This window comes from Melanerpes formicivorus, unplaced genomic scaffold (assembly GCF_026170545.1).
Source record: "Melanerpes formicivorus ecotype bairdi unplaced genomic scaffold, bMelFor1.0.p_v2 SCAF_14, whole genome shotgun sequence".
NCBI lineage: Eukaryota > Metazoa > Chordata > Aves > Piciformes > Picidae > Melanerpes > Melanerpes formicivorus.
The window spans coordinates 10982483-11010106 of record NW_027142366.1 but is presented as its reverse complement, the minus strand read 5'-3'; the positions used below and the strand labels follow the sequence as shown (position 1 = coordinate 11010106).

Genomic DNA, 27624 nt, shown 5'->3' with positions numbered 1-27624 from the left:
AGTTGTGGAGGCTCCAAGACTGGAAATGTTGAAAGCCAGGTTGGATGAGGCCTTCAGCAACCTGGTCTGCTGGGAGGTGCCCCTGCCCATGGCAGCAGGGGTCTCTTCCAACCCAACCCATTCTGTGATTCTGTGGCCTTACCTGCACAGTGGGTCGTGGTCTTACCCATCCTCTGAAACAGTGCTCTCCTGAGCAGGGTGCACACAGCAATCTGAGGGGTGCAGGGAGACAATATTAGACCTTCAGCCCTGCATGGCTGTCATGTAACCACCAATCAGTGAACATCTCATCCTCAAGAGGATTTACTGACAGAGCTGTCACCTAAAACCACTGCAGGTGGGAGGTGGCTCCCCGGGGCAGAACACTGGCAACGATGGGGACCATCCCATGCCGTGTGGGCAGCGTGGCTGCATGCCAGCCTGCTCTCCAATCTGCTGCTGTGGAGCTGCATCCATCAGACACAGCGTGGCTGCCACAGGCCACATCCCACCCACATCCCATCGGGCGAGGGGCTGCAAGCATCTGGCCGGCACCTGGCTCCCATTAACGGGGCCGGGACGGGTGCCGGGCCGGGGGGCTGCCGCCCAGCGGCCACCGTGGGCTGGAGAGGAGCTGGCTCCGTTCTCACGAGAAACTTCCCCCGGCAGCGTTTCGGCAGGGCCGGGGGCGAGGGAACGGCCACGCGTGCAGGGTGAGCACGCTCCTGCTCACTGCTTAACGAGCTCTCCTTAATGAGTGGGGCTGAGGGCACCTGGGGACAGCTGGCTGGCTGTCACCCTGCGTTTGTCCCCACCAGGAGTTTGTTCCCCACACCACACGGGTAGAGCTTGGCGCCTGGGGGCGGCTGGGGCTTGCAGCCCTCCGAGCACACCCAGTGTAAGGCAGGATCATGCTGTCACCCCAAGAGTTGCCCTGTGGCCCCAGGGGTAGGAGAGGGAGTCCAGCCCTTCTCCCAGACTATGGCCACCATCCCATGTGCCACATCAGCCCCCAGCAGGGTGGGAGAGTACAGCAGGGAGAGGGTCTTTGTGGGCAGCACGGCCATAGTGGCAGGGTGATGCTGAGGAGAGGTGGAGATCCAAGCTGCAGTGACTTATCTGTGCCCACAGTCAGAACCCCACAGACCCCAACATGTCACCTCTGCTCGGGATCAGCCCAGGGCTGGTCAGGGACCACTCGCCAGGGGAAAGTGCACTGGGACACAAGAGAGACTTTTAGCCTTCCTCCCTGCCCGGCCCATCGATGTGATATCCCACACCAGGGTCACCCCGGGGGTACCTGACTCCCAGCCTCGTCAGCGGCTTCCTCCGGGCTGGGGGAAGGTCCAGAGCATCCCACATTCCCAAGGAGACCGTGGGAAGCTTTGAAAAAGTTGGCCTGGCTCTGGGCTGCCTATTTATAGCACGCCGCGCTCGGCGCTCTCATGCTTCTGTTCCCCAGCGTAGCTGCACGGGACTGTTTATATTTCCTCTGCTCTGCTTCCCCCTCGGCCGTCCTTCCCAGGAATGCCACTTGGAATGGCAGACATGGGGAAGTCGAGGGGGATTTGGGATGAGCCAGCAGCATGGCAAGGGATGCAGGAACGCGGTGGGCAGTGCTTGCCCTGACCAGCTGTGCAGGGTGCTGGCACAAGGGCCTGGGTTGGCACCTCACTTACCTGGGGCTGTGGCTCTGGAGCAGCATTTTGGGAGCCTCCAGCTTGCTGCCTGGGCTGGGGACTCCTGGAAGGAGGGAAAAGAGGTTTAGGGGTTTGGGAACAGCCTCGTAGCAGAGCCTGTGGGGCCGGTGTCTACAAGGAGGGATGAGATGTGCGGGAAGAGGGATCCATGCTGATGGGTGCTGTGGTCTGCCCAGACCATATGGCCAGTGCTCCCAGCCCTGTGCCTGGGCATCTATGCCAAGGAGGGAGCCTCCACAGCCATAGGGGCTGTGCTGGTGGGAGCCTGCTCACCTTCCTGTCCTTGCTGGGACCTTGTGTTGGCTTCACTGAGGGCCGGAGCAGCTCGACGAAGGTGTGAGGCTGTGCTGGCAGCAGTGTGGCAGAGGTAGAGCCTGCACAGCTCTGTGTTCCCCGCTCCCCAGGGCAACAAGGCTTTGTGGCAATGATCATCTGGGATCAGGGAGGTGATGTAGGCAGGAGGAGGCTCTCCCCAGTCTCTTCCCACTGTGACACAGACAACCCACACCCAGCAGCAGGCGGGGCCAGTGCCAACAGGGTGATGGCTACTGGAGCATTGCTGCCACCATGGGCAGTGGCTGGGATCCTTGTGCTTTCCTAGGGGCAGGTGGCAGCTCAGGGTGTCCTCAGGCTGCAGGCAGAGAGGAGGAACAGGGCTGGCCTGGGAGAGGTTGCTCTGCTCTCCTGACCACCTCTGTAATATGGGATTTGGCAATGGAGGGAGGTCACAGAGGATGTGGGGCTGTGGTTAACTCCCTCAGCTCCCCAAGAAGCCATTCACCTCTCCTGCCCCCACAGCCTCCTGGGGTGTGAGGGGAGCGATGGCATCTCCCACATTTGTGGGCCCATCATTTCACCGTGAGAAGGAGGTGTCTGTCCCCAGGCTCCACTGCAGTGCCCCAGGCTGAGGTGACCCCTGCTGCCCTGGTTCCTGCTGGCAAAAGAATGGCTCAGCCTGGCTCTGGTGCCTCCTGCACCCACATCTGCTTCTGCTAGGATTGCCTCCCGCCGGGATCAGCTAGCCGTGCTTGTGCTCTGCTAGCCACAGGCAGGGCAGAGCTAAGACTCACTCAGCCATCTCCCACCCACACAGCCCTACAGCTCTGCTCTGGGCTCCCCATCTCCAGCTCTCTCTGCCCTGCATCCCGGCTGAGGGTGCCTGCTCCCGCGGAGGCAGGGAGCACCCCGGAGGTGTGCCCAGCACTGCAGCCGTATCCGCTCCGTGTCGAGCTCTGCCAGCAGCCGAGGAGCCGAAGGCAGCCGCTCCCTGCGGGCAGCTGTTCCCAGCTCACTCAGCCTCGCTGCCAACAGCTGCATCGGACATGTCAGCCTTGATCCCCACCACTGGGCCCCCGCAGCCCGCAGCCGAGAGCTCCATGTGTGCTAGCACCGCACCTCAGCCTGTGCTGGAGGGTTAGGTTGACTTGGGAAGAGGGACAGTGCCAGGAAACCCTCCCCATGCAGCCGATCAGGCACTGAGGAGGGAGCACAAGCTCCCCCCACCCTGGGCTGCCTCAAACCAGCTGGGCTGGACCCACACAATGGGCTGGAGGAGGCTGGGATGCCTCAGTGCTGTTGTGGCCAGGGAACTGGGGAGGCCTCCTCAGTTCCCTGTGTGCCAGTCTGGAGTTGGTAGTCTCCCCTCAGCCTGCTCAGGGGATGAGCAGCTCCAGAGGGATGCCCATCCCCCAGGCTGTGGCTTGTCCCAGCTCCAGGGACACAGGGTGAGGGGTTTCCCAGCATCACCCCAGGCTAAGTGCCCACCTGCCCCAGCTCTGGCAACTCCAGGGAAACCCCACAGCAGCCCCATGGCCACCCCGGGGCTCCCCACTGACCAAACCACACCAGTGTCCACCATTAGTGCCAGATCACATTACCCTATCCCTGCCAAAACCCTCAGCACCGGGGGAGAGGACATGGGACCTGGGAGGGGGGGGGTCCCTGGGGGTCCCACCCACCCCAGACTGCCAGCCAGCCCTGCACACACCTCTGGCAACATCTGCAGAGGCACCATGGAAAGCAGATCCCCAGCCCCACTGCATACTTGCTGCCATACGTGCTGCTCAGCTGGGATGGAACTAATGCAGAAAACATGGCCCTGCGCCACTGCCAGCACAGTGTGGGCTGGGAGCAGCATTGCCCTGTCCTCTGCCAGCTGTGCCACCCACCCTTGGGTGTTGTGCTGCCTGCCCTGGGGGACTGCTACCCAGCACCATCCCTTAGGTGCTGTGCTGGATGGTACAGAGCGCTGCCACCCGCTGCTGTCCCTTGAGTGCTGTGCTGGATGGGCCAGGGGCTGCCACCCACTGCCGTCCCTCGGGTGCTGTGCTGGTTGGCTCTGGGGTCCAGCAGAACTGGCACAGTTGGCTATGGAATCTCCAGCTGTTGAGTTTTGGCTGCCACGGTGCGTGGCTCAGGTGCAGAAGTGTTCTCCTGGCTGAGAAGCAGGCTTGGCCCTGGCTCCTGGGCTTTCCATCCCTCTTGGCACTGATCCTGGGATGTGTTCCTTTCTCCTCCCAGGACCTGGCTGCTGTGCCAGTGTGTTGGAGGTGGGGAACAGGCCCCTCCTGCCCCACATCCTGCCCCCATGCCTGGGAGCGCCGGGCTGAGCTTGGCCAGCGCTGCCTCTGCCAAGTGAGCCGTGCTGGCTGGCAGGCACCATGTTTGTGCTGGCAAGGAGGCTGGCATGCCGGAGCCAGGGGAGGGGGAGATTTGGCACCGTGTGCCTTCTCCTGCCCCAGCTGTGGGTCTCTCCAGAGAATGGGCATCCCTTGGAGGCTGGGAATGGAGGAGGCCACTCCCAGCAGGGCCTCACTGGTGGGGAGGTGGAAGATTTGGCACCACCATGCAGCCTCCCCAGCCCGCTTGAGCCTGTGGGCAGCTCACAAGATGCTGCTCCTCGATCACTGGAGGCAATGTGTGTGTGCCCGCCTGGGCATGTGGGCACCCTCCTGTAGCTACCCTACCCCTTCTGCCCCCACACCAGGTCCCTCTTGCCTTGTGCCAAGGTACCAGAAGCGCTGTGCCGGATTTAGCTCTGACAGAGTCTTCTACTCTTCCATGCCAGCTCTGGAGTTGTTTGCAACCTTTTATTGGTGCTTCATAAACGACAGCAAGGAGGCTGCGAGCGCTGCCTGCACCGCGGCACTGCTGGCTCCCACCGAGGCATCGGCAACCACAGAACCCATCTGGGGGCCACATGGGAGCTGGCGAGCAGCCACCGCCAGCCCCACCATGGTTCCTCCCCTCCTTAGCAGAGCAGAACTGGCACCAGCATGGTGACTGGGCTGAGGATTGTGGAGTGGGCAGGGGGGGTCCCAGCCCCACAGGGGAAAGGCAGAGTGGGGCTGCAGGTGGTCAGGGTGGTGTGGGAAGCACAGCCAGGCTCAGTTTGCTGTGTGTTTCGGTAGCATCCGGACACATGCAGGGCACCCAGGTCCTGCAGCCAGGATTCGGCATGGATCAAGAGCCCAGGGATGCAGCTGGGGAAGTAAGTCCCTCTGTCACTGTAGCCATGGCTGTGGCCAAGCCTCTTCTCGTGTCTGCTGGCGTGGAGCAGCTTCCTCACAGCCCCCTCACTGAGTGTGGGGAGAGCCCTGGGGGTCCAGGGAGCTGTTTTGTGCCCCCTCACACTCACATTACCTGCTGCCACGCTCCACTCCTCACCGGGAGTCAGCCCAGCTGCTCCACAAAGCACCCAAGCTGGCTCTAGCACTGGCACAGTGTGGGAGCCCAGGACTGTCACCGCTTGCAGGCTGTCCCTGCTGTGCTGTCACCTTGGGCACCTCTCAGCAGGCAGGGTCCAGCTCTTGGCTCCATCTGCTTGGCCCTGGGAAGGTTCATGGCCACCACGAGTGAAGCACATGTCCTGCATGGTGTGTCTGGCATGCCTGGTGGCACTACTGATGGCTGTGTCTCTTGTGCCCTGCAGAGTGTCCTGGGACATGAGAACAACAAGGACAGCCGGCTGCTCTGGATGGGCTCCAGCGATTGCCTCATCTCCGTGGGGTTCAGCCAGGTATGGTCCTCACCAGGGAGGCAGCCCTGGTGCCGTCAGGACGGCCCAGCCCCACTCTCTGCAGCAGCTGTGCCAAGGAGCCGGCTCAGGGTGCTTTTTGGGTCCCCCGTGAAAGCAGGAGGTCCCCTTGCCAGGTGACCTGGCCCTTGCTAGGGATGGAAGGAGGTGGTGCTTCGGGGCCGGCCGGGCAGCCCTGGTGCCCGCTGATGCCATGTTTGTGCCCCTGCAGATGCGGGAGCGGGAGGTGAAGCTGTGGGACATGCGGTGCTTCAGCGGGGCGATGCTCACCGTGGCGCTGGACACCTCACCTGGGTAGGGACGGGGGCTCACCATGGGGTGGGAGGGCGGGCAGTGGGGACACGAGGTGGCACTGTGGAGGTGCCATGACCAGAGACATGCAGGGAGCATGGTGGCAGAGCAGCAGGTGACAGAGTACTCCCGGCACTGGCAGCACTCATCCACAAAGCTGGGGACAAGGTAATGGTGTGGCTGCATCCCTGTCACCGTTTGGGTAGGGCAGTGGCACTGCTGGCAATGGCATGGGGTGGGATGAGTGTGCTGTGGTGATGGTGGCACTGCTGAGGTGACTGCTAGGTGGGTGGGCACAGGCACTAGGCTGGCACAAGATGCTGCAGGCAAACAAATTCTTTTGGCATTGCTGCTCACTGGAGCAGCTCGGTCTCACTGTCCTGCTCATGGTGGAGCCACACTGCTTTGTGCCATGGTGCCATGGGGCTGCCCAGCCAGCCGTGGCCAGGCCAGCAACAGAGCCATGCTCACCGGGTGTCCCCTGAGGAAGAGGAGCTTTGGTGGCAGTAAGGGGTCAGTGCCCCTCATCAAGGCATGATGGATGTGGGGCACCACTGAGGTGACAGACACTCTGGTTACACCCAGCCTGGCCTCTCCCACACTGCTTGGGAGGAGGAAGAGGAGGAAATGCCTTTCTTCTGCTGTGGCAATGAGGGTTTGGGACAAAGTCCTTGCCAGGCTGTGGTGGAAGCCACTAGCTCTCCTCAGAGCTGTTGGCAAAGCACAAGGCTGTCAGGATCCTCACCACACACCAGGCTGGCCCCATGGCAGGCTGGAATGCTAGAGCAGGCTGGGTGGTTGGCAGCCACCAAGTGCCAGTGTGGGACCTCTGGCAAGGAGCTGAGTGAGCTGTGATGGTGGGACTGGTTCTTGGCTGCCCCTTTAGCTGGGGTGTCAGCTCTGAGCCTGTGTTGGCAGCAGCCTGGATTGACAGGAGAGGAGAGGCAGCCATGGGCACAATGAGGAGGTGATGGCACAGCGGCTGGGGGAGCAGGTCTGGTGGGAGCAGGCAGGGAGGTTCACCCTCCTGCAAGCTCCTGGGGTGAGCAGCTCTCAGCTCTCCTGCTCCTCAGCTCTGCCAGCACAATGGGCAAAGCTATGGGACTGCCATGCCCAACCTCAGCAATAAGCCATCATTAGTGTCCAGAGTGAACATTCTTGAGTGAAGCCAGGGCACGGAGTGTGCTGCAAGGGGACGCTTTGAGGGTCTCTTCCTGCAGTCAGTGGATAATCCAGTGGGAAATACCCCAAATCCTGCTGCCGTGGGTTAGCACCAGCCTTGGTAGTGTTGGACAACGTCAGACTGGGGGATCTTTTCCAGCCCAGACGACTCTGTGACTCTCTGCCTGTGGCTGCGCGGCGCTGGGCCGGGCCGAGCCAGCCTGGCTAAATTGGATGCAGACTCTGGGCTGTGCTCAGGCCCCTTCGCAGGGCTGGGGTTATTTTGGCTGCCGGCTTTATCGGCCGCCAGGAATGCGGCTGGCGGGCGCTGCTTGCACGTCACGCCGCGGCTCTGCCGCGTTCTGGTTGCGTGGCTGGCTGATAAGGAGAGGGGCTGGGGGTGGTGGGGGTGAGCAGGATCCTCCCCCCCGTGCTGGGAGTCTCCAAAGAGCAGGAGGTGCTGTTTTTAGGCAGCCACTCTGGGGCCAGACGTGCTTCCAGCCCCAACCGCTCCCCCGCTCCCCGCCCCGTAAATCTCACTGGGATGACAAATGGCAGAGGGGGATTTGGGCTGGCTCCTGGCAGAGGTGCCGAGCGGGGGCTGTGGCAGAGCCATCCCCATGCTGGTGGGGTGCAATGCTTGGGAGCCCCGGAGCCGTGGCTCTCTGGTTTGGGGGTGCTGCCAAGGCAGTGCCCAAAGAGGCGAGCTGCAAGCTCGTGTCGGGCTCAGTGCAGGGGGTGCTGGAAGCTCCCGGGATGGTGATTGCAGCACCCCAGGGATGGTGGAGCAGCCATGGGGTTGGGGTGCCCATTGTGGATCCCCAGCATGGCCATGGGTGCCCAGTATGGGCCATGAAGAACCGTCCAGCGCTGGCTGTGCCGTGAGCCGCAGGCGGGGAGCCGGGCGCCGCGGCAGCAGCTCGTTGAGGCTTTTTGAGGAAGCAATCAGTGGGCGGGCAGGAAACTCATACCATTCATTACTGCCGCCGGGCCGGCAGGAAGGGGAGCCCGCATCCCCACCGTGTCCCCACCGCGTCCCCACCACACCCTGCCGCAGGGGTCCGTGCCTCCCAAGACAGCATCATGCATTCCAGGCACTCTGTAGCACCCCAAAGTAGTGCCATGGCGTGCCCCAAAGTGGGGATGCACACCCCCCCGCGCAGGATGCCCACCCCAAGGTCTGTGGTCAAAACGGCCCCCACAGGGTGGCTGTGCCTCTGCCCAGCATCCACAGGAGAAAAGGGCAGAGGGTAGGGAGCAGTAAATACATTTTGGGGGTTCCCCATCACAAATCCTGAGCAGAGCAGATATTTGTGACTCCAGAGCTCATTTTGAAAGCACACCAGCTGTGTCAGGGCTGTGCTCAGGAGCTGACCCCTGCTGGTGCCCAGACTGGTGGTAGGCGGTGTGGGTGGGCTCCTCTCCGTGCCATGATCCACAGCATGCCAGCTTCGGGTGCCTGCCACTCCCTTCAAATCGGGTTTTGTCTTCCTCCCTCCCCCCCTTTTAATTAGCTGAAGGAGCAGCAGGGCAGGAGCCAGGAAGGGGCCTCAATAGGTTATTGTTGCCCTAAATTGTAACCAGCACCGGTGGGGTTGAGTTACCAGCTCCAACTCGGGGTCAGTGACCAGACTCTGCTGCTGCACGCCCGGCGCCCAGCACAGCACTGCCCGAGGACGGGGCTGTCACCACGCTGGGGCCAAAGAACAGCGGCTCCCTTGTGTCACCACATCATTTGGTGTCCCTCAAATGTCCCCAGGGAAGCTGGGGGTACCTCCTGCCCACACCACAGCTCAGGGCTGTGGCTGGGTTAGTTGATATGAGGTGACCAAGTCTGCAAAGGTCCCAGGGAGCTGTGTGCTCATGGTATGTACTGGTGCTGGGCAGAGCCCCATAAGGCAGGAGAGATGGGAACAGCAGGATCCCCACCACACTTCATAGTGCAAAGTCCACCAAAGCTGGGATGTGCCAGAGCTGACAGGGCAGGATGTTTGTGGAAGGATTTGAGGCTGCTTGGTTCCCCAGCACTGCAGCAAGACATGGAGGGGCCTGGGTGGCTACCCAGGGACAATGCTCTTCACCCACCAACCCCCTGCCTCTACCCAAAACCTGCATCTGAGCCAGCTCATGGGGGCCAGGCTTGCACCCCCAACATCTCCTGACTCCAGCCCTTATGTGTGCCAAAGCACTTCACCCCACTGAGACACACATCTCCACTGTCATCCTGCCACCTCTCCCCATCATCAGCCATAAGGGCACCTTGATGCCCCATGCTGCTTGCATCCTGCCTGTCCCCAGTGCCCTGTCTCCCCTTTTTCTGGGGACTGAACAGCTCTTTTGGGCTGTGTTGGGCATTTCTGACAACACCCACCCCAGTGGTCAGGTCTTGGTGGCAGAGCCCTGAGTAGGACAGGTCCATCCCTGTCCCTATCCCCTTGCAGACCCCTGTCCTTGCTCCCTTGTTCCATGGGTGCCTGGGCTTGGCTGCCAACTACAGACATGAAGAGTGGGGAGAGACCACCCCAACAGGTGCCACCCCAGTGGGACCCATCCCTTGTGTGGGGAGCTGCTGCTGGAGAGCCACATGAAGCAGCTGATGCTGGGGCAGCTGCTTGCCCTGGTAATCACACCATGTAGAAATAGCCCTGTGCCACTGGGGTGGGAAGGCAGCAAGTGGCAGCAGCGAGTGGCAGCAGCACAAAAATCGCTCCCAGATGGGCCACAGCCTTGGCCCACCGCCACCTCCATGGCCTCCCGGTGCTCCCTGGCCTCCCTGGCCTTCCAGGAAGCCAGGGGGATTTCTGCCTCTCCAGGAGCTCTTCCTGGCAGCACATGTGGGGCTGTGGGATGGGCACACATCTGCCTTCACCTCAGAGGTGCAGGGAAGGGATCACCTGGCACTCTGCATCAAGGCAGTGTGTGTCCCCCAGGGCTCTGCTCCAGCCATGGGGACCTGGGGGCCCCAGAGGACCAGGCTTAGGTTGCCATGGGGCCAGGGATGGTTCTCAGGAAGCCAGAGCCCTCCAGGCTCACAGCAGTTGGGGTGCAGGGCTGGGCTAGCACTGTGGCAGTAGGACTTACCCCATGAAACTGGTGGCTCCTCATTGAGTGGCTCCTGGCCGGGGTGCTGGGATGCTGGCCCCACTGGGATCGCATAGTGAGAGGGATTGGTTTTGGGTTCATTTCAGGGGGTTTTGCAATCCCTCCCCAGCGCTGATTCAGCTCACAGGAATTAGCAGCACCACACAATGTGCCGCCCAGAGCCGCTGCTGGCGTGCGCTGGGGCTGGCAGCGACCAGCGGGACTTCTGTGCTCCAGTTCGGGGCTGGAAGGGAACATTTTGAGCACTGCCTGGGTGCAGATGTGGGCATTGAAGGGGTATCCAAGCTCCACAGGGTGCTGAATGCTGGTTACAGCATTCTCACCCCCCTTGGTGCCAAGGCTGAGCCTCACTGCCCTCTTGTGCTGCTCCCCCCACCTCCCAGCTGAGCCACCTCAAAACCTTTGGCTCTGGTCTCCCCAGCTGCACCACACCTGCCCAAGCCAAACCCTGCTTTGCTCCTGCTGTGCCACAGTAGCCAGTGTGGTCACTTTGGAGCTGCTGGAAGCCCCTCAGGAGTAATGGAACCTGCTGAGGGGGTCCCCAGAATCCCCAGCACATGGGTGTTCCTGGAAACCTCCAGCTAATTGTGACTGAACAAGATCACTTCATCAGGCAAAGGGCAGGGCATGAAGCTGAGCTGGAGGGACAGCAAGGGGCCAGGAGGGAAGGGTCTGGAGGACCTTGTCGCCTGGTGCCCATAGGGGGACACACCAGGGCTGACCCTGTGCCCAGCTGGGCTCGGGGGGCAGCAGCAGTGGCTGGTGGCACCAGGCACGAGGCCACAGCTCCGCCAGGGACTTCTCTTCTCCTCACGGGGCTGGAAAATATACAAAGCTCGCAGCGAAAATATTTACACAGCAGCAATTTTCAGAGGAATTCGGGATGTTAATTTGAAAAATCTGTGGGGAGAGGACCACAATGGGCCCTTTGAGCAGGCAAGCGTGGCCACCGCACCGAGCAGCCCGCGCCGGCGAGGGGCCCCTCCTGCCTCTGCGCCGGCCCTAATGGGAGCCAGCCCTGCCGGAAGCCCACCTGGGAGCTGGGGGGGTGCCTCGCCAGACGCCCCCGCCGACACTCCACGCCCCTAATTGCATCCAGAGCCGTTCCCTCCCGCCCCGGAGCGAGCGGGACTGGGGTCAGGGCCGAATCCTGCACCGGAGCAAGGCCTCCCGAAGAGCCGGCGGTGCGGGCGGCAGCACGCGTGGCACGGCGGTGACCCCCGGCTTGGCTGGCGGCAGCCGCTGTACTTCAGCCCGGCTTTGCTCATTCTCTCCAAATCAAACATACCTCGGTGGGCACGGCCCCAACCTGGAAAATTCCAGGCTGAAAGATAAAGGATTGGAAAACGATTAAAACCAGAGGGTTGGAGCAGAACCCACTTGGCAGCGGGAACCTGCCGAGCGCCGGCTCCCAGCCCTCCCTGCCGGGGCCAGCGCACGGAAGCGGCTGTTCTAGGAGCCAGGGGCTCGCTGCGGGGGTGGCTACGGCTGTACCCCCTGTTTTGAGGGCACCAAGCAGGCTGACTCGTATCCCTTTAGAGGTGCCGCTGCCGCCGGGGGTGCTGTTGGGAGGTCACAGAGGTTGGGCTGGGCTGTTTGTCCCGCAGCTGGCTCCGGAGCCATCTGGCAGGCAGGCAGGGATGAAGTAAGGCTGGATGATGCACAGGGCAGGGGCCGATTCAACACCCATGGCCTCTGTTTTGGGAACAACTCCTCAGCGCCCGCAGCCGGGGGCAGCACCCGGGGAGGGAGAAGCTCAGAGTAGGGGAAACTCCCCCTTCTACCACCCTGACTCACCCCAGCGCTCGCCAATAACAACGGGAGGACGCGACTGACCTTCCCTGCTCCACCGCAGGGGACCTGCGCCCCTGCCTGCCACGGCCAGCGCCTGCTGAAGCGCTCAGGGCTACGCAGAGGTTTTCACTGGTGGTGTTTTAATTTTTTTCTTACAAAAGAAGACAGCCTTCTGGTCTGCTTTACAAAAGGAGCTGTACACAAACCTGTACTAGAACAACGACGACACAAAGGAAGAGTTTTCCCAGAAGAAATGGGAAATAACCGTGTATAAATATCCTCTCCGAGTTCTTAAAGCTTCAATTCCCGGTTTGCCTGCTCGGTGCTTCCTTCGGCCCGGGGAGGCCCCGAGGGTCCCAGCACCTCGGCCAGGCCTGATTGTTCACATCGGCTTCCAGGGAGTCGGCAGTCGTGAGCCACGCTCTGCTAAAGGACCCTTGTTACCAGCACGTGGGCGTCCCTTAGCCGAGTCACCGCGGCTTTGCTTTTAGCAGTAGCTAAAAAAAGCCTGGCCAAACCCCACATTAAAAGCCCCAGCCCCCTCTTTTTCGCTGCCCACATTCTGTGTTGAGTCACAGAAACCAAGGCACTGACGGGAACATGAGCATCTCCTCCCAGTGCCTGGCAGCCTCTCGGAAATTGCACGTTATGGGTTTGGGGGTTTCTGCCTTAGTTTGGTAAACTCCTCACCATTCCTCGCCCCAGAGGAACATGGCCAGGTGCTGGAGCTCACCCCTTGTCCATCCAGGTCTTGCCTGGCTGCCCCATCCCACCTGGTTCAGAAATAGGAGGGTTTGAGCCCTGGGGTGTTGTTGTTGCTGGGGTAGTGTGACTGCATGAGCGGCACCTCACACTCGCTGGAAAGTATGGCCGCCTCTGGCACCTTGTGGCCATGGCCACTCAGATCCCCGTTCTCCAGGCAAGCTTTCACCCCCTCCAGCTCCAGTGGGCCAGCCTCCACCCCGCCGCCGGCGTGCGCCTTGGCCCGGCGCTGCCGCCGGTAGTACATGCCAGCAGTCACCACCACCAGCAGCAGCAGCGCAGCGGCCAGCGCAGGGACAATCATGAGGGCCAGGTTGCTGTCCTTGCTCTGGGTGACGGGCGAGTGCTGCTGGTGGCTGGCAGGCAAGGTCTGCGCCTCAGCGCAGTGCTCCTCCTTGGAGACCTTCTCTCCCAAGGGCCCGATGCAGACGCGGTAGGTGCAGTTGGGCTTCAGCGCCCGCACCGTGTACTCGGAGAGCGACGCCGGTAAGCGCAGCATCACTGGCCGCTTGTCTGGCCCAGAGAGGTTGCGGTAGCTCAAGCGGATGCCCTTCAGCTGGGCTTTGGACTGGACATAGTTCTGCAGGTCTACTTTGAGGGAGGTGCTGCTGACCTGGGCGATGCTGATCCGTCGGCTCGGTGGTGGGGCTGGCGTGGCCAGGGCTGGTGTCGTCCCCCTTGCCCCCACCTCACAGTATGTCCCAGTGAAGCCTGCTGGGCATAGGCACTCCAGGAGGTTTTGGGCGCCCAGGTGGCAAGTGCCACCATTCAGACACGTGCGAGGGGGACAGATGGGTGGCGGGGCGCTGGTGGGGGCTGGCGGCCTACTGAAGGGCACCAGCGTGGAGCTGGCCTGGGGGACTGTGGCCCCTGGTGTGGGAGCAGTGGTGCTGGGCTGCAGCACAGGCCAGCTGGTGGTGGGGAATGGTGCGGGTGGTGGCAGCGTGGTTGTGCGTGGTGTGGTGGTGGTAGTGGTGGTGACGGTGGTGGTGGGGCAGCCAAAGTCAGAGTACTGCAGGTGGTGGAGGAGCTTGCCAGAGTTTTTGGGAGGGAAGTGGCAGCGTGTCTCCTCGGGCCGCCGGAGGACCACGCTGCTGGCATTCACCCACTGCACCAGCCAGCTCATGGGGCAGATGCAGTTGAAGGGGTTGCCAGCGGCTGTCATGGCCCGAAGCCTGGGGAAGAAGCCAGAGAAATCCCGAGGGATGGTGTTGATGTTGAGGTTGCTGATGTCCAGCTCCTGGAGGTTGTGAAGGTTGTGGAAGTCCTCTGGCAGCAGCTGGGAGATGCGGGTGTTGCCAGCCAGACTGAGCTTGGTAAGGCTCCCGAGTCGCCGCAGCACTGCCGGCACATGCTCCAGCAGGTTGTCAGAGACATCCAGCTCGTGGAGGTTGTTCTGGGCCTGGAAGAGCTCCTCGTTTAAGCTGGTCAAGCCCAGCCCTGCAATCTTCAGGGACTCGATGTTGACAGCATGGAAAGCCCCTGGTGTGATGGTGGAGATCTTGTTCCAGCTGATGTCCAGCAGCAGAAGGTTGGGCAGGTCGAGGGGGGGCACAGCCCGGAGCTGGTTGTTCTGCAGCTTCAGCTCCAGCAGGTTCTCCAGCGTGTCAAAGGCAGCAGCGTGGATGTGCTGGATCCTGTTCTTCTGCAGGTAGAGCCGCTCCAGCAGCCGCAGCCCGTGGAAGGTCTCATTGGTGATCTCCTGCAGCTGGTTGGAAGACAGATCCAAGTTGACAAGCTCTGTCAGGGGCTGAAAGACGTTTCTCTGGATGCTGGTGATCTTGTTTTGCGAGAGGTCCAGGAGCTGGAGGGCGGGCAGGCCTGTAAAGCTGTCCTCGTTGAGCGTCGTGATGCCATTCTCAAAGACATAGAGGGAGAGGGTGTTGGGGGGCAGCCCCTGAGGCACGGTGTGGCCCCGTCTGGCCGCGCACAGGATGGTCTTGGGGTCTTGGCACTGGCAGCCCGCAGGACATGCCCCAGCCAGCCCCATGGGGGCCCAGAGAAGCAGCGTGCAAATGATCAGCTGCTTCATGGTGTCAGCTCTGTGGGAGAGAGAAACCCAGCCAAGGTTAGGGACTTCCAAGGTTAGACTCTTCCAGGGGGTTACCCTGGGCTGGCAGGGCTGTGGGGTGCCTCAGACACCCACCAGACTGCCCACGCACCACTGTTGGCATGCAAGAACCATCTCCCCATGTCCTGCCAGGGACCCTCTGGCCCCAAAGGGACCATGGAGGGAGTGGTAAAGTCCCAAGAGGGCTCCTGTCTCCTCTGCACTGCTGCAGCAAGGACAGAGCTGGCAAGAGCGAAGCCACATGCAGGCTGCTCCTCCCCAGACCCCCATCATCTGGATGTGGAACCTTTGCACACTCCAGGCTCTACCATGAGCCATGTCCCACCAGCTTGGGCCTGGCATCTTGGTACGGTCTCCACTGGGACACAGGCTCCCCCAAAATTCCTGGTTGCTCTGGCAGGTTGTAAATCAGCTCCTGCCCAGATCACTGGTAGCACAGCAATCCCTGATGGGGCCTGGGTACAGCCTGTGGTACCAAATGAGCTGGGTGCTCCCTTGTCCCCACTATGCCCATCAGAGCCAGCTGTGTTCCCTCAGAGTCCCAGGGCTTGTGCTTGCCCAAAGCTTGCTCCTGTCTCCTGGGTGCCCTAAGTCACTTCGTTGTCCCCCTCCCTGCTGACACCTTGGTGATCCACCCGTGTCCCCTGGAGACTGGCGCAGCAGAGATTGAGGACAGAAGGCTCTTGGGGTAAGCAGGGCTGTCAGCAGCCCTGCCCCAGTCCTGCTGTGGGTGCCTGGCTGATGTCACAGCTGGCTGTGCCCTGCAGCGCTGGCTCTTCTCTCGACTTCATCTTTCAGCTCTTTTAATAACACTCTGAATTAGCACAGGCCAGGCCAGGGACTCACTGTCTCTGCCACTCCATCTCAGGGGCACTCAGGGGGTAACAGAGGCAGGGGGGGTCCCTGGGCAGGGAAGAGGCAAACCGCCCTGGGCTGCTGGAGGTGGGAGTGCTGCCAGCACCTTGACCCGCCAGCCCCCTCCCCAATCCTAGCGTCATCACCTCCTCCCCTGCGCCGAGCTGCAGACACACTCCCTGCCCTGGCTGGCGGAGGGGCCCCGGCCATGTGCGGGGGGCTGCCGGGTCGCAGCAGCACGTGCCGCCTGCCCTGCCGCTGTGGGGGGCCCTGGCCGGTGCCGGGGTGCCACGGCCTGCACGGAGAGCTGGAGGGGAGTCTGGACTGCTGCTGTGTCCCCTCTCCCTGAGTGTGGCCCCAGCCAACCGAGCCGCCCTCCCCCTCCCCGTGCCTGAGGGACAATAGTGCTCACCCACAGCTGGACAGGGTTAACACAGCAGACAGCTCTCCCCCAGCTGGATCCCCCCAGGGTGGGGTACACCCGAGGGTGGGGTTCACCCGAGATGCTGGGCAGGGTCACCACAACTGCCTGAGTCACTTGGCTCGACCAGCCCTGCCCTGCCATGACCTGTGCTGTCAGCCTGACACCACGGAGGAGCTGTGCTGTGTCACAGGGGGTCATCATCAGCCCCACAACAGTGGGGAAGAGCTCTGCCGTCCACCAGGGGTCCACTGTCATTGAGTCCACCCACTGGCACCCCCATATCAGCCCCCAGCCCTCTCAACAATGCCACTGCTGGGTCCTCCCACAGTCCCACATCACAGTTGGGCCATAAGTACCCAGCACAAGATCCAAACAGAGCCAAAATAGTATCATGGAGCCCTTGTGAAGCACTTTTGGGAGCTAGGCGAGCAGACCCGGCACCCCTCACCACCCTGACAGCCCTTGAGGTGGCTCTGGTAGCTGAAGGGTTGTGGCCGACAATTAGAGCCCTGGGCACAGGGTGCTGACCATGCTGTCAGTGCCACCGCTGTGCCAGGACACCCGGGTGGGCAGTGCCGGAGCAGGGCCAGGCCTGCGGGAGGCTGGCGAGGCCGGGGCTGGTTTTGCAATGCCAGGGTCGGGTTTCGCTGACGTGTCCCGCGCTGCAACCAGCTGCTGACTCCAAATCTCTCTCTCGTCCCTTTAATTACGCTGGCATTTCCTCCCTGCCTGCCAGGCTCCCGGCTCCCCGGGGCAGGTTCGGCTGGCCGGGCCACGGCCACGCATCCCTGCCCTGCCACGAGCGCCGGGCAGGCTGCTCCGCCCGCACGCCTCCGCCACCTCGGCATCACCCTGCTCCCCCGGCACACGCCGGCAGCCCGCCCGCGTCACCTCCCCGCCCGGGCACTGCTCGAGGCGGAGGGGAGTTAACCCGGCCCAGGTCCATGGAGGGCTCATCCCTCTGAAAAAAGCGGGGGCAGGGGAACAGCCTCTCCCACATGCCAGAGGGGTCCCCAAGTGTGGAAAGGGGGCCCCGGTTGTGCTGAAGGTGTTAGGACCGCCCTGCCAGCAGCCTGCTGCTGCCTTGGCCGGGCTCCCCTGCGCCTGCACCGCAGATATTTGCCGAATTATTCATATTTTCCGGCTGCGGGGAGGATCTGGGCTCGGATTCCCCCAGTCCCGGCTCAGCCTTTCCCTGCCAGCCTGCTGAGGTGGGAGTGCTGTGTCCCTTTTCCCTTCCCTGCCTGCAGCCCCCTGGGCCAGGCCATCCTGTCCCACTGCCTGCCCAGGATGAAGGACTGGGCAGGGGACACCCTGCTTTACACCCACCACGTTTTAGGGACAGTCTGATGCTGTCCCCGTGCCACAGGGCAACATCTGCCCAGGACAGGCTGTTGGAGCCCACCCAGGGGTCCCAGCCCTTCCCTGTTGCTCAGGGATTTGGCCATTCTCTCTGGGGAACTCGTCACGGCCGGGATGTCCCTTCCCACAGCAGCAATGGAGGCCCTGCAGCCAAACAAAGCTGCTGTTGTTGCCGGTAGGCCACCAAGCCGGTGGGCTGCCCCCGCGGCCGGCAGGCAGCAGCGCGGGCAGGACGGAGCCCCGCACCAAGCCGTGCCCGGGGCTGCGTCTCTGTCACCGCAGGCAAGGACACGGTGCCTTCCCCAGGCGGGATGCCGACGCCGTTTCCCTCCCGCTCCTCCAAAACAAGCCCATGTCAGCACGTGCCCCCTCCCGAGACCCAGCCGGGGGGACGCAGGATTAAGCCTTTTAATCCTCCTCCCCTTCAACCCACCCTGTGCCACTGCAGCTCCCACCTCCTCCCGGGCTCCCCTCCCTATTTAATTAAAGTTTCCACAGCAGCCCCGGAGGAATGCAGGCCTGGTTATTGCATTCCCCAGGGTGCTCGCCGGCCCCTCCATCCCGCTCCTGCCCCTTTGACCCGACCGCGCTCCCCGGCTCAGGTGCCGGCAAGGAGAAAAACCAGCAGAGCCGCTTCACCGGCAGCCAAACAGCCCGCGGAGGAAGCCAGACGCTGGCGGAGGTTGGGAGGAGGCCGGCGATGCTGCCACGCGTGGCCCGGGCAGCACGGGCAAGATTCCTACGGCGTGACTGGGGTGACCGCGGCTGTCCCCGAGCGCTTCCTCTTGCCGCGTCCCGCCGGCAGAGCCAGCTGGGCAAGCAGCACTTGCATCAGGGCCACCCGGCCAGGCCACCCGGCCTTGGCGTGGTGCGGGGGAAAACAGTAATTAGTGTCATCCTTGATGGCGGCACTGCCCATGTGGGCAGCAGCACGGCCCTGGCGAGGTCAGGCCCGTCTGGCTGCCCCAGTCCTCGCAGGATGAGCTCTGCCAGTGTGGGGCACGCTGGCATTAGCGGCTGTATGAGGGAGATATGAATGGAGGTCATTGGCTGGGAAGAGAGTTGGAGTGGAGCATCTTTGCTGGGATACACTGACTCTTGTGGCAGCTGCCAACCCAGGTGAAGAGTGCCAAGCATGGGAAGGGACACTTACACTGCAGTGGCCCAAAGTAGCACCTAGAGAGGGTAACAAGGGCCACCACTCCCCAGTGCACACCAGGTGACGAAGCACACAGGGAACTGGCAGCAGGAGCAGCAGCGGGGGATCCCCGCCGGCCCACAGCCAGGTTGGCCGGTGGCCCTGCTGGCACCCTTCCCTCTGTGCCAGCCGGGAGGGAATTCCTTGTCAGCAATGCCCAGGGACCCCACTCAGCCCCACAGCGGGTCAGCAACCCAGGACGCCAGCCCCTGGGGACAGGCAAGGCAAGGGCAGCCAAACCCCACCCTGGCTGAGCCCTCGGTGAGGAGAATGGTGGTGGACACCACTGCCAGGGGCTCCCACTTCTGCCTGATCCCAAAGAGCAAACCCTGCTGCCATGTCTGCTGGGACAGGGCGAGCACAGATGGACCCAGGAGTGTGCCAGTCCCATGGGGATCCTGGTGCCCTTCTGTTGAGAGTGGGTCACAGCCACCAGCCACAGCTGGAGGGAGCTGAGTTTCACACCGGCCCCAGCCACATCTCTCCTCTTCCCCACGATGGGAGCGGTACCAGACTGGGGTCCTCGGGGCAGACTCCAGCACATACCATGGCAGGACAGGCACAGGCGAGGACAGCAGACCCCGGACCTCGCCTGCAGCCCTGTCCCCGCGTCCGTACGCCAGCCTGGCCAAGGCCTCGCCACCAGTCAGGGCAGTGGTCAGCCGGCTGCCCCCGGCTCAGCCAAGGCCTTGAGGGCAGCAGGGCACACCGACCCCTAGCCGAGGCCTGGAGCGAGTTGCTGTCCCCGGGTGCCCTGCCTGAGGCCGGGGGCTGGGTGACAGCCTGTCACCCGGGAAGGCAGCCGGCCCTGGGTGCCCCACGGCTTAGCCCAGGCCCACCGGGACCCCGGGGCCGGCCGCCCCCCCGAGCCCCAGGGGGCACGGCGGAACGCCGTTCCGCCGCTGGGCCAGAGCCGTGGCGAGGGGCGGGCCGGGTCAGCGACGACCGAGGCCGCGGGACTCACCGGGGCCGTTCCGAGCGAGGCCGGGCGGTCAGTGCATGGCGGCCGGGCGGGCACTCCCCTCTCTGGCGGCGCTGGGCGCGGGGAGCGGCTTTAAAAGCACGGAGGGTGGGACCTGTCCTCCCGCCGCCTCCCCATTGGCTGCTGGTAACAGGGGAGGCGGGGCGAGTACGCCCAGCTCCGGAGGCTCCGCCCTTGCGCACCTGGGGCCCGACGCAGGGCGGGGCCGCCGGGACCCCCGGGACCTCCCGGGGAGCCCCCCGAGCCACAGGGACCCCCTTACAATTTCAAGACCCCCAGAGTCACCGGGACCTCCAGGACCGCTGGCGGCTCTAGGACCACCGGAATCACAGGGGCCCCCGGGACCCCCTAGAATCACATGGCCCTCTGCAACCTCAGGGTCCCCTTGGAGCCACAGGGACCCCCAGGACCCCTGGCAGCTCCACGACCTCTGGCAGTTCCAGGACCCCCAGAATCAGCTCCCGGAAACCCCTAGAATCATAGGAGCCTCTGCAACCTCAGGGCCACCCAGAGTCACAGGGACCCCTAAGACCCCTGGCAGCTCCAGGACCCCAGAATCACAGGGACCGCCAGGAACCCCAGAGTCACAGGGGCCTTTGCAACCTGTGCAACCCCCAGAGTCACAGGGAGCTGTGCAGCCTCAGGGCCTCCTAGAGTCACAGAGACCTCTTGAGACTTCAGGGGTCCCCAGCGTCTCAGGAACCCCTAGGACCTCTGGGACCTCCAGCACCCCAGGGCTCCCCAAGACTTTCGGGGATCCCTGGCAAACCTGGTAACACCAGGGGCTGGCACCCCCAAAGATCTCCATATCGAGAGTGCCCAGGGTAACTAGAGACTTCAGTACCCCTGGGCCCCAGGGCCCTGGTACCTCAGTAACACCAGCATCTGCAGAGCCCCAGCCACCAAGGCTCAGTGGGTGGCTTTCATGGGGCTAACCCCATGCCCCGGGGACAGCAGAGCTGTGCCAGGTGCTGCGGTTTGGCACCATGAGGATGGCGCAGGCCAGGCTGGGACAACCAGGCACCCAGAGTGCCTTTGTCCCAGCCCTGAGCCCCAGCAGTGGTGGCAGTCACAGTGACCACAGCTTGGCAGGTGACTCCGGTGCCTGCCACAGCCACCTTGGGTGATGTTTGCCAACCCTGTGCCAACTGGTCCCGAGGCAGGACGTCACCAAGTGCCCTTCCAGGCATTGTCCCCTCCAGCCACCCAGCACCCTCTGGGACAGGATGCAGGATGAGGAGCAGAGCCATGCTCCAGCTGGCACAGCCCCGACCACAAGGCACTCCCGGGGCTGGCTGGCACAGCAGGTGCCAGGGGTGTGCCATGCACTCATCTCGAACTGGCCAAGCCGGCCTGGCAGGCCCCAGGGCTGCCCTTTAGGTGCTGGTGGCTTCCCCGAGCAGGGCTGGGTTCCATTGCAGGGCACAGGGTGCAGAACTGGGAGTGGATTGCCCCATGGCTGGGCATAGCACCTCATTGGGCACAACACAGGCAGGGCCTGATCCTGCCCTGTGCTGCCCCAGGACAGAGCCTGGGGCAGGCAGGGAAGGTGCAGGAACCATCCCTAAGAGCCTCAGGGTGCTGTGCCAATGGGTGCCCTGCTCAGCGCCCTCCTTCTCTCACAGGGGGGCCATCCCGCTGTACGACGCCGACACTGGACTGCTGGTGCTGGCGGGCAAGGTGGGGTGCCATGGCAGTGGGGGGCAAGAGAGGGTAGGAGGCTGCAGAAGCAGGGTACAAGGAGGTCCATGTGGGCAGGGAGGGGTTCAGCAGGAGGATGCAGAGGAATGTAGGGTTGTGGTGGGGTGCAGAGAGGTGTAGGGGGATGCAGGGGGTGCAGCAGGGTGCAAGGGGGGTGCAGGAGGGAGTGTGTGGGTGCAGCAGGGTACAGGAGGGCACAGGAGAGTGTAGCAAGGTGTAGCAGGGCACATGAGGATGCAGTCAGGTGCATGTGGGTGCAGTGGGGTGCAGAAGGGTACGGGGGAGGGTAGTGAGGTGCAGCAGGGTGCATGTGGGCGCAGTGGGGTGCATGCATCTGTGGTGGGTGCTCCCCACAGATGCATTCATGCCCCATCCCCTGCACCTCTCTCCCAGGGAGAAAACCTCCTGTACTGCTTCGAGGTGGCACCTGCGCAGCTGTCGCTCACCCAGGGTAAGCAGGATGACTCTCATGCCAGGGCCCTGGCAGCCCCAGGCGGGGCTCACCCCTGCCCATGCTGCCTGCCCCACGGCCACCCTGCCTGTCTTGCAGTGACACAGTGCCGGACGGAGGGCAGCACACGGGGCCTGGCCGCCGTGCCGCGCCTGGCGCTCGACGTCATGGCCTGCGAGGTGCTGCGCGTCCTGCAGCTCACCGACAGCGCCCTCGTCCCCATCAGCTACCTGGTGCCACGCAAGGTACGGCGGGGCCGGGCATGGCGCTGTGTCACCAGCTGGGGGAGGGCCGGAGAGGAGGTCAAACCTGGGTGCTGATGGTGGGTAGTGGAGCAGGAGGGTGGGTGCTGGGTGCTGACTTTGGGATGCCAGGTGCTGTGTGCACGGTGCTGGAGGTTCTGAGTGGCGCAACCTAAGTGCTGGCTGCTTCAGATGTTTGAAATTTGGGTGCTGGGTCGTGGAGTCTGGGTGCTGGAGAGAGGATCCTGGGTGCCAGATCCAGCACTCTGGGTGCTTGAAGCTGGAGGCTGGGTGTGTTCAGGGGTGCATGAGGCAGCCCAGTGCCAGGCAGTGTCTGACACCTACAGGCTTCAGCAGGCAGCTTGCAGGGATGGGGCTGTGGCTCATAGCGTGCTGGGGGAGTGTCTAGGGGTGCCAGGGGCTGCCCGGGGGTGCCCCAGCTCCGGCAGTGCCAGCTGGCAGCAGGATGGGTCTGTGTGGTTTTGGGGACATTTACCTCGCCCTGTCCCTTCTCCCATAGTCTGTGCAGGACTTCCATGAGGATCTGTTCCCTGACTGTGTCGGGACACTGCCAGCCACCAATGCCCAGGCCTGGTGGGCAGGGGACAGCCAGCAGGTCAGTGTCACCCAGGGGGGTGTCCTCACCAGTGGCAATGTCAGGGGCTGCCCCCTGCCCACCGCTCTGCCCTCTGGCAGGTGAGGAGGGTGAGCCTGCACCCTGCCCGGAGACCCACCGAGACCTTCACCTCCCCGGTCATTGTGGACGCCCGGCTGCAGGCAGCTGACACCGGCCCCACCAGCACCGATGCCAACACCGACACGGACCAGAGCGTGAGCACCAGGGCTGCTGGGGAGAGCGCCAGGGATGCCAGGGGCTCGAAAGGTCCCTGTCACCCTTGTCCTGCAGGAAAGAGTTGAACTAGTACTCCAGCACCTTCTGTCCCACTTTTCTCTCTCTCCCATAGGAGGCCAGTGATTACTCCTTGCCATCCTCCCTGGCCTCGCCGGGCAGTGCCACCACATCCCTCTCGGCCAGCACTGGCCCCTCCAGTGGCTTTGCCAGCAGCCCCAGTCAGAAGTCACTGCAGAACATTCTGGGTGAGCAGGCAGAGAAGTGGGCTCAGTGTCCCTGTGCTGGGGGAGGACACCCAGGGCACTCACGCCTCCCCTGCCTGTGCCAGGGCCCAGCTCCCGCTTCCGGCATGCGCAGGGCAGGGTGCTGCACCGCGACAGCCACCTCACCAACCTGCCAGGGCTCAGCCTCACCACGCCGGGCGAGTGCGACGGCTTCTGCGCCAACCACCAGCGCGTCGCCCTGCCCCTGCTCTCCGCTGGTGGCCAGATCGCTGTCCTTGAGGTACCGCAGGCACGGCACAGAGGCCAACAGGGCACTGGTGGGTGCGGTGCAGTGACCCTCCCCGGCTCTCTCCTGCAGCTTTCCAAGCCTGGCCGTCAACCTGACGCAGCCGTGCCCACCATCCAGAACGGCGCAGCTGTGGCTGACCTCTCCTGGGACCCCTTTGACCCGCGGCGCCTCGCGGTCGGTACGTGCGCTGAGCCCAGGGAGAGCACCAGGCTGCTTCCTGGCACCGGGCTCTGCAGATCACCAAGCTAACCACGGCCCATCCATTCTGGTGCCGTAGCGGGAGAAGATGCCAAGATCCAGCTGTGGCGAATCCCTGAGGGAGGATTGCAGGGCACGCTGCAAGAGCCTGAAGCTGTCCTCCGAGGTGAGTGGCACATAAGGAGGTATATCCAGCACCCTAAGTGGGGACAAGCCAGCCTGGCGTTGCCCTGTGGGAACAGCCACGCGCCGCTCGCCCTTACCAGGTCACACGGAGAAGATTTACTCTGTCCGCTTCCACCCCACGGCCTCCGACCTCCTGGTTTCCTCCTCCTACGACATGACGGTGCGGATCTGGGACCTGAGCGCTGGGCAGGAAGCCTTGTGCCTGCAAGGACACACCGACCAGGTTAGGGGTGACGCGTCTGGGGACATGCATGAGAAACCTTTTTGGTTCATGTTTTGAGTCTTCACCACTGGAACCTAGGGCAGAGGAATTGGCTTTTCTGAAATGAGAGCTGTGTGAAGGCAGCGCTCAGGAACACGCTGGCTGAAGGGCCTTCTACAGCAAGTGCCAAAGAAGGCCCTGCGTTCTGTGCCTAAGCATTAGTCTCCCTGTTTTTCCTATGACACCCCAAGGGTGCACTTGGCCAGGTAGAGAACTGCATGGCGGGCATAATATGTGTCTCCCCAGATCTTCAGCCTGGCTTGGAGCCCTGATGGGAAGAAGCTGGCAACAGTGAGCAAAGACACACGATTACGGCTCTACGAGCCACGGCGCAGCACTGAGCCGCAGCAGGTATGAGGATGGTGGTGGGGACAGCGTCCCCCACCCTGCAGGCACCTGCCTGTCCCCCCAGCTCTCTCCAAGCAGGCAGTGTGACCTTGACCCCACACAGGAGGGTCCTGGACCTGAGGGGGCCCGTGGAGCACGCCTGGTTTGGGTCTGCGGCGGTGACTATCTGCTAGTGTCTGGCTTTGATAGGTAAAGGTAGGAGGGATACACTGGGGTGGGGGTCCCTAAGGGACACCTTACCCACCCATATTGTCACCTCCCCACAGTCGAAGCGAGAGGAGGATCCTCCTGTACCGGGCACAGGCTCTGTCTGATGGACCCTTGTCTGTCCTCGGCCTTGATGTGGCCCCATCCACCCTCCTGCCCTTCTATGACGAGGATACGGGCGTTGTTTTCCTCACTGGCAAGGTGAGGGCTTCACCACCAAAACCAAACAACAGGGGATGCCAATGTACACCACCCCAGCAGCGTGAAGGAACTCTTCATGCACCCCCAACAGCCTGTCTTTCTCCATCCTCAGGGTGACACCAGAGTCTTCCTCTACGAGGTGACACCTGAGCCCCCCTATTTCCTCGAGTGCAACAGCTTCGCCTCCAGTGAACCCCATAAGGTAAAAGGGAAGCCCACTGGGGCTATGCTGCCTCTCTGTGCTCCCCCTGCCTGCACTGCCAGGCCCTGCTCACACCTCTGCCCCATCAGGGCTTTGTCTTCCTGCCCAAAACGGTGTGTGAGGTGAGGGAGGTGGAGTTCGCCCGGGCGCTGCGCCTGGGGCAGAGCACCCTTGAGCCGGTGGCTTTCCACGTGCCACGCATCAAGGTAAGCGACGGGCAGCTGCCATGCCTGGGGCGGCGGAGGAGGCGGGGGAGCCTGCTGAGCGTCCCTTGCCTCCACAGAAGGAGTATTTCCAGGATGATATCTACCCGATGACTCGAGTCTGGTGGGAGCCGGCCCTCAGTGGCAGCGCCTGGCTGGCTGGGCAGGACGGCAGGCAGCGTCTAGCCAGCCTGCGCCCGGCAGACATGACACCAGGTAGGTGTGGAGGGGCTGGGCGAGGGCCCCAGGCCCGCGGGGCCCAGTGCACGGGGGAGTGTGTGTGCCAGCCGCTGAGCAAAGGCCTCCTACCCCCCGGCAACGCTGCTCTCCCAGTGAGCGAGGCCCCAAAAGAGGCTCCAGCACGGAAGTTTGTCCCTGCGTCTGTTTACCTGGAAGAGAAGTCTGATGAGCAGAAGAAGGAGGAGGTGGGTGCTGGGGCACAGCTGGGGCACCCTGGGACTCTCCTGTCGTTGGGTACCTGAGCTTAGTGGCGATTCCCCAAGCCTCACGGCTCTGCTCCGCCTCCCTGCAGCTCCTGAGCGCCATGGTGGCCCGGCTGGGCAACCGGGACGACCCACTGCCCCAGGACTCCTTCGAGGGGGTGGACGAGGACGAGTGGGTAGGTGCAGGGGCAGAGGATGGGTGACTGCTCACACCCGGCCACGCCCTTCACCCCACCGGGCCTCCCGCAGGACTAGGCCAGACCCTGGCACACCGAGGACCAGTCAGGGACCCCCGGAGCCGGCCGGGCAGGGAGAACGAGGAGAAGGAAGAAGCGCGACGGGCCGAGGGGAGACGCGGTGGGACTTCGGACCGGGCCCTGCAGCGGGCCGGGCCGGGCAGCAACATCAGGCCCAATGCTGCCGCGGGCAGGCCCCGCTATTAAAGCCACTGCACCAACACTTGTCTCCTGCCGTGCTTCTGGGACGGGGGAGGGAAAACCGTAGACGGGAGAACTGGGGACAGCGGCGGGGACACAAAAGGGACTAAGCCCGCGGGTAGGCCGCGCCCGGCCGCGCCGTGTGCGCATGCGCGGCGCAGCTCGGCGACGGCCCCGCAGGTCCTCCCGGGCTGAGTGGCCACCAGGGGGCGCTGCTGTCGCTGCGGAGAGCTGCTCCGTCCCGCGCCGCCATCATCTCCGTGGCTGCCGTGACCTTCGCTCTTTGACCCCGTGACCGCTGGGGGCGGAAGCGGCGGCGGGGACATGGTGAGAAGGGACGGGGAGGCAGGGCTCCAGGGGGACATGGCCAGGGACAGGCGGAAAGGGCCCGGGGAGCGTGACAGGACCCGAGGAGGCGCAGGACTGGGCTGGGCAGCACCCGGGGACGGAAGGACGGGGCCAGTGAAGGGGGAACCCGGCCCGGGGGTGCGGAGAACCGGGCTGGGCAGACCACGAGAGTGGGGGAACGGTGTCCGAGGAGGCGACACAGGGCTTGGGGGCGGACGGACAGGGTCCGGGTCAGAGGGAAGGGCCCGTGAAGACAGGATGATGCTGGGGAGGGGCTGGGGCCGCGGGAAGTACGAGGAGGCTGGTTCTGGGGAGATACAGCCTGAGGAGGGAGGACAGGGCTGGGGCTGAGGGGGGCTGTGCTTGAGCCGGGCCGCGGCGTGACATGGGCGGGGGAGGGCCAGGACGGAGCAGGGGATGGAGAGAGGTGACAGAACTGCCGCTGTGCAGGGTTCGAGGAGAGGTGACGGGACAAAGGCCTGAGCTGGGGGACAGGACCCAGGGTGGCTGTGACAGCAAGGTGTCCCCACAGGCCAAGTACCTGGCACAGATCATCCTGGTGGGGGCCCAGGTGGTCGGGCGGGCCTTCATGCGGGCACTGCGTCAGGAGCTAGCAGGTAGGAGCCCAGCTGCCACACTTGGCCCAGGGTGCTGCTCCCTGGGCACTGCACAGCATTGCCACCACCTTCCCCAGCCCCTTTCCCAGGGCACCCCATTGCTCCCAGTCCCCCAGGGCTGTGCCCAGGGAGGACACTAGCTAGCCTTGTTGCAGGGTGATAGTAAGCACCTGCATCCTGGTGACACCCTAATGGCATTTTGGCTCAAACTGGGCTTCCAGCAGCCACCCCAGATACAAGCATGGACCCAGCACCACTGCCAGGCTCTGAAACATGCCAGCAGCCCCAAAGGGCAGGCCGGGCAGGGTGATCCTTCAGGACATGACAGCCCCAGTGCTGCCTGCATCTCGGCTTGCTGAGGCCAGTGACAGCGAATGGGTGCCCCCTGCTTCCTGCCACCTTCCCCGCAACTCAGACCTCACCCGGGCAACCCACCACAGCGAGGAGGGCAGAAGGGTGAAAGTGATCTGAGCACCTTGGAGCTCACAGGGTTTG

The 27624-nt window shown here is 63.4% G+C and overlaps 2 protein-coding genes across 5 annotated transcripts in view; one reads left to right on the top strand and one right to left on the bottom strand.

Annotated features, from left to right (window-relative positions):
* The window catches only part of LOC137445348 (mitochondrial import inner membrane translocase subunit TIM16-like), a 41618-nt gene that overhangs the window by 12991 nt on the left and 1003 nt on the right, over window positions 1-27624 (top strand). Inside the window, exons 8-28 of one of the 4 annotated variants that reach the window (XM_068146971.1) lie at window positions 5611-5697; window positions 5927-6009; window positions 21343-21397; window positions 21812-21869; window positions 21969-22114; window positions 22632-22727; window positions 22808-22942; window positions 23077-23209; window positions 23293-23468; window positions 23547-23655; window positions 23755-23841; window positions 23942-24084; window positions 24370-24474; window positions 24575-24660; window positions 24738-24879; window positions 24992-25081; window positions 25171-25287; window positions 25365-25500; window positions 25618-25709; window positions 25817-25903; window positions 27045-27129. In XM_068146971.1, coding sequence (XP_068003072.1) covers window positions 5611-5697; window positions 5927-6009; window positions 21343-21397; window positions 21812-21869; window positions 21969-22114; window positions 22632-22727; window positions 22808-22942; window positions 23077-23209; window positions 23293-23468; window positions 23547-23655; window positions 23755-23841; window positions 23942-24084; window positions 24370-24474; window positions 24575-24660; window positions 24738-24879; window positions 24992-25081; window positions 25171-25287; window positions 25365-25500; window positions 25618-25709; window positions 25817-25903; window positions 27045-27129 — 2248 coding nt within the window. The other 3 variants (XM_068146968.1, XM_068146970.1, XM_068146969.1) reach the window with 3 other exon arrangements.
* On the bottom strand, window positions 12187-19752 carry VASN (vasorin). Its single transcript, XM_068146972.1, has 2 exons — window positions 19700-19752; window positions 12187-14867 (listed from the first exon to the last, which is right to left on the bottom strand). The coding sequence occupies exon 2, from the start codon at window positions 14855-14857 to the stop codon at window positions 12842-12844; it is 2016 nt and encodes a 671-aa protein (XP_068003073.1). The 5' UTR covers window positions 14858-14867; window positions 19700-19752; the 3' UTR covers window positions 12187-12841.

Coding starts and splice junctions, on each gene's coding strand:
- VASN (XM_068146972.1), bottom strand. CDS start 14,857: ATGAAGCAGCTGATCATTTGCACGCTGCTTCTCTGGGCCCCCATGGGG.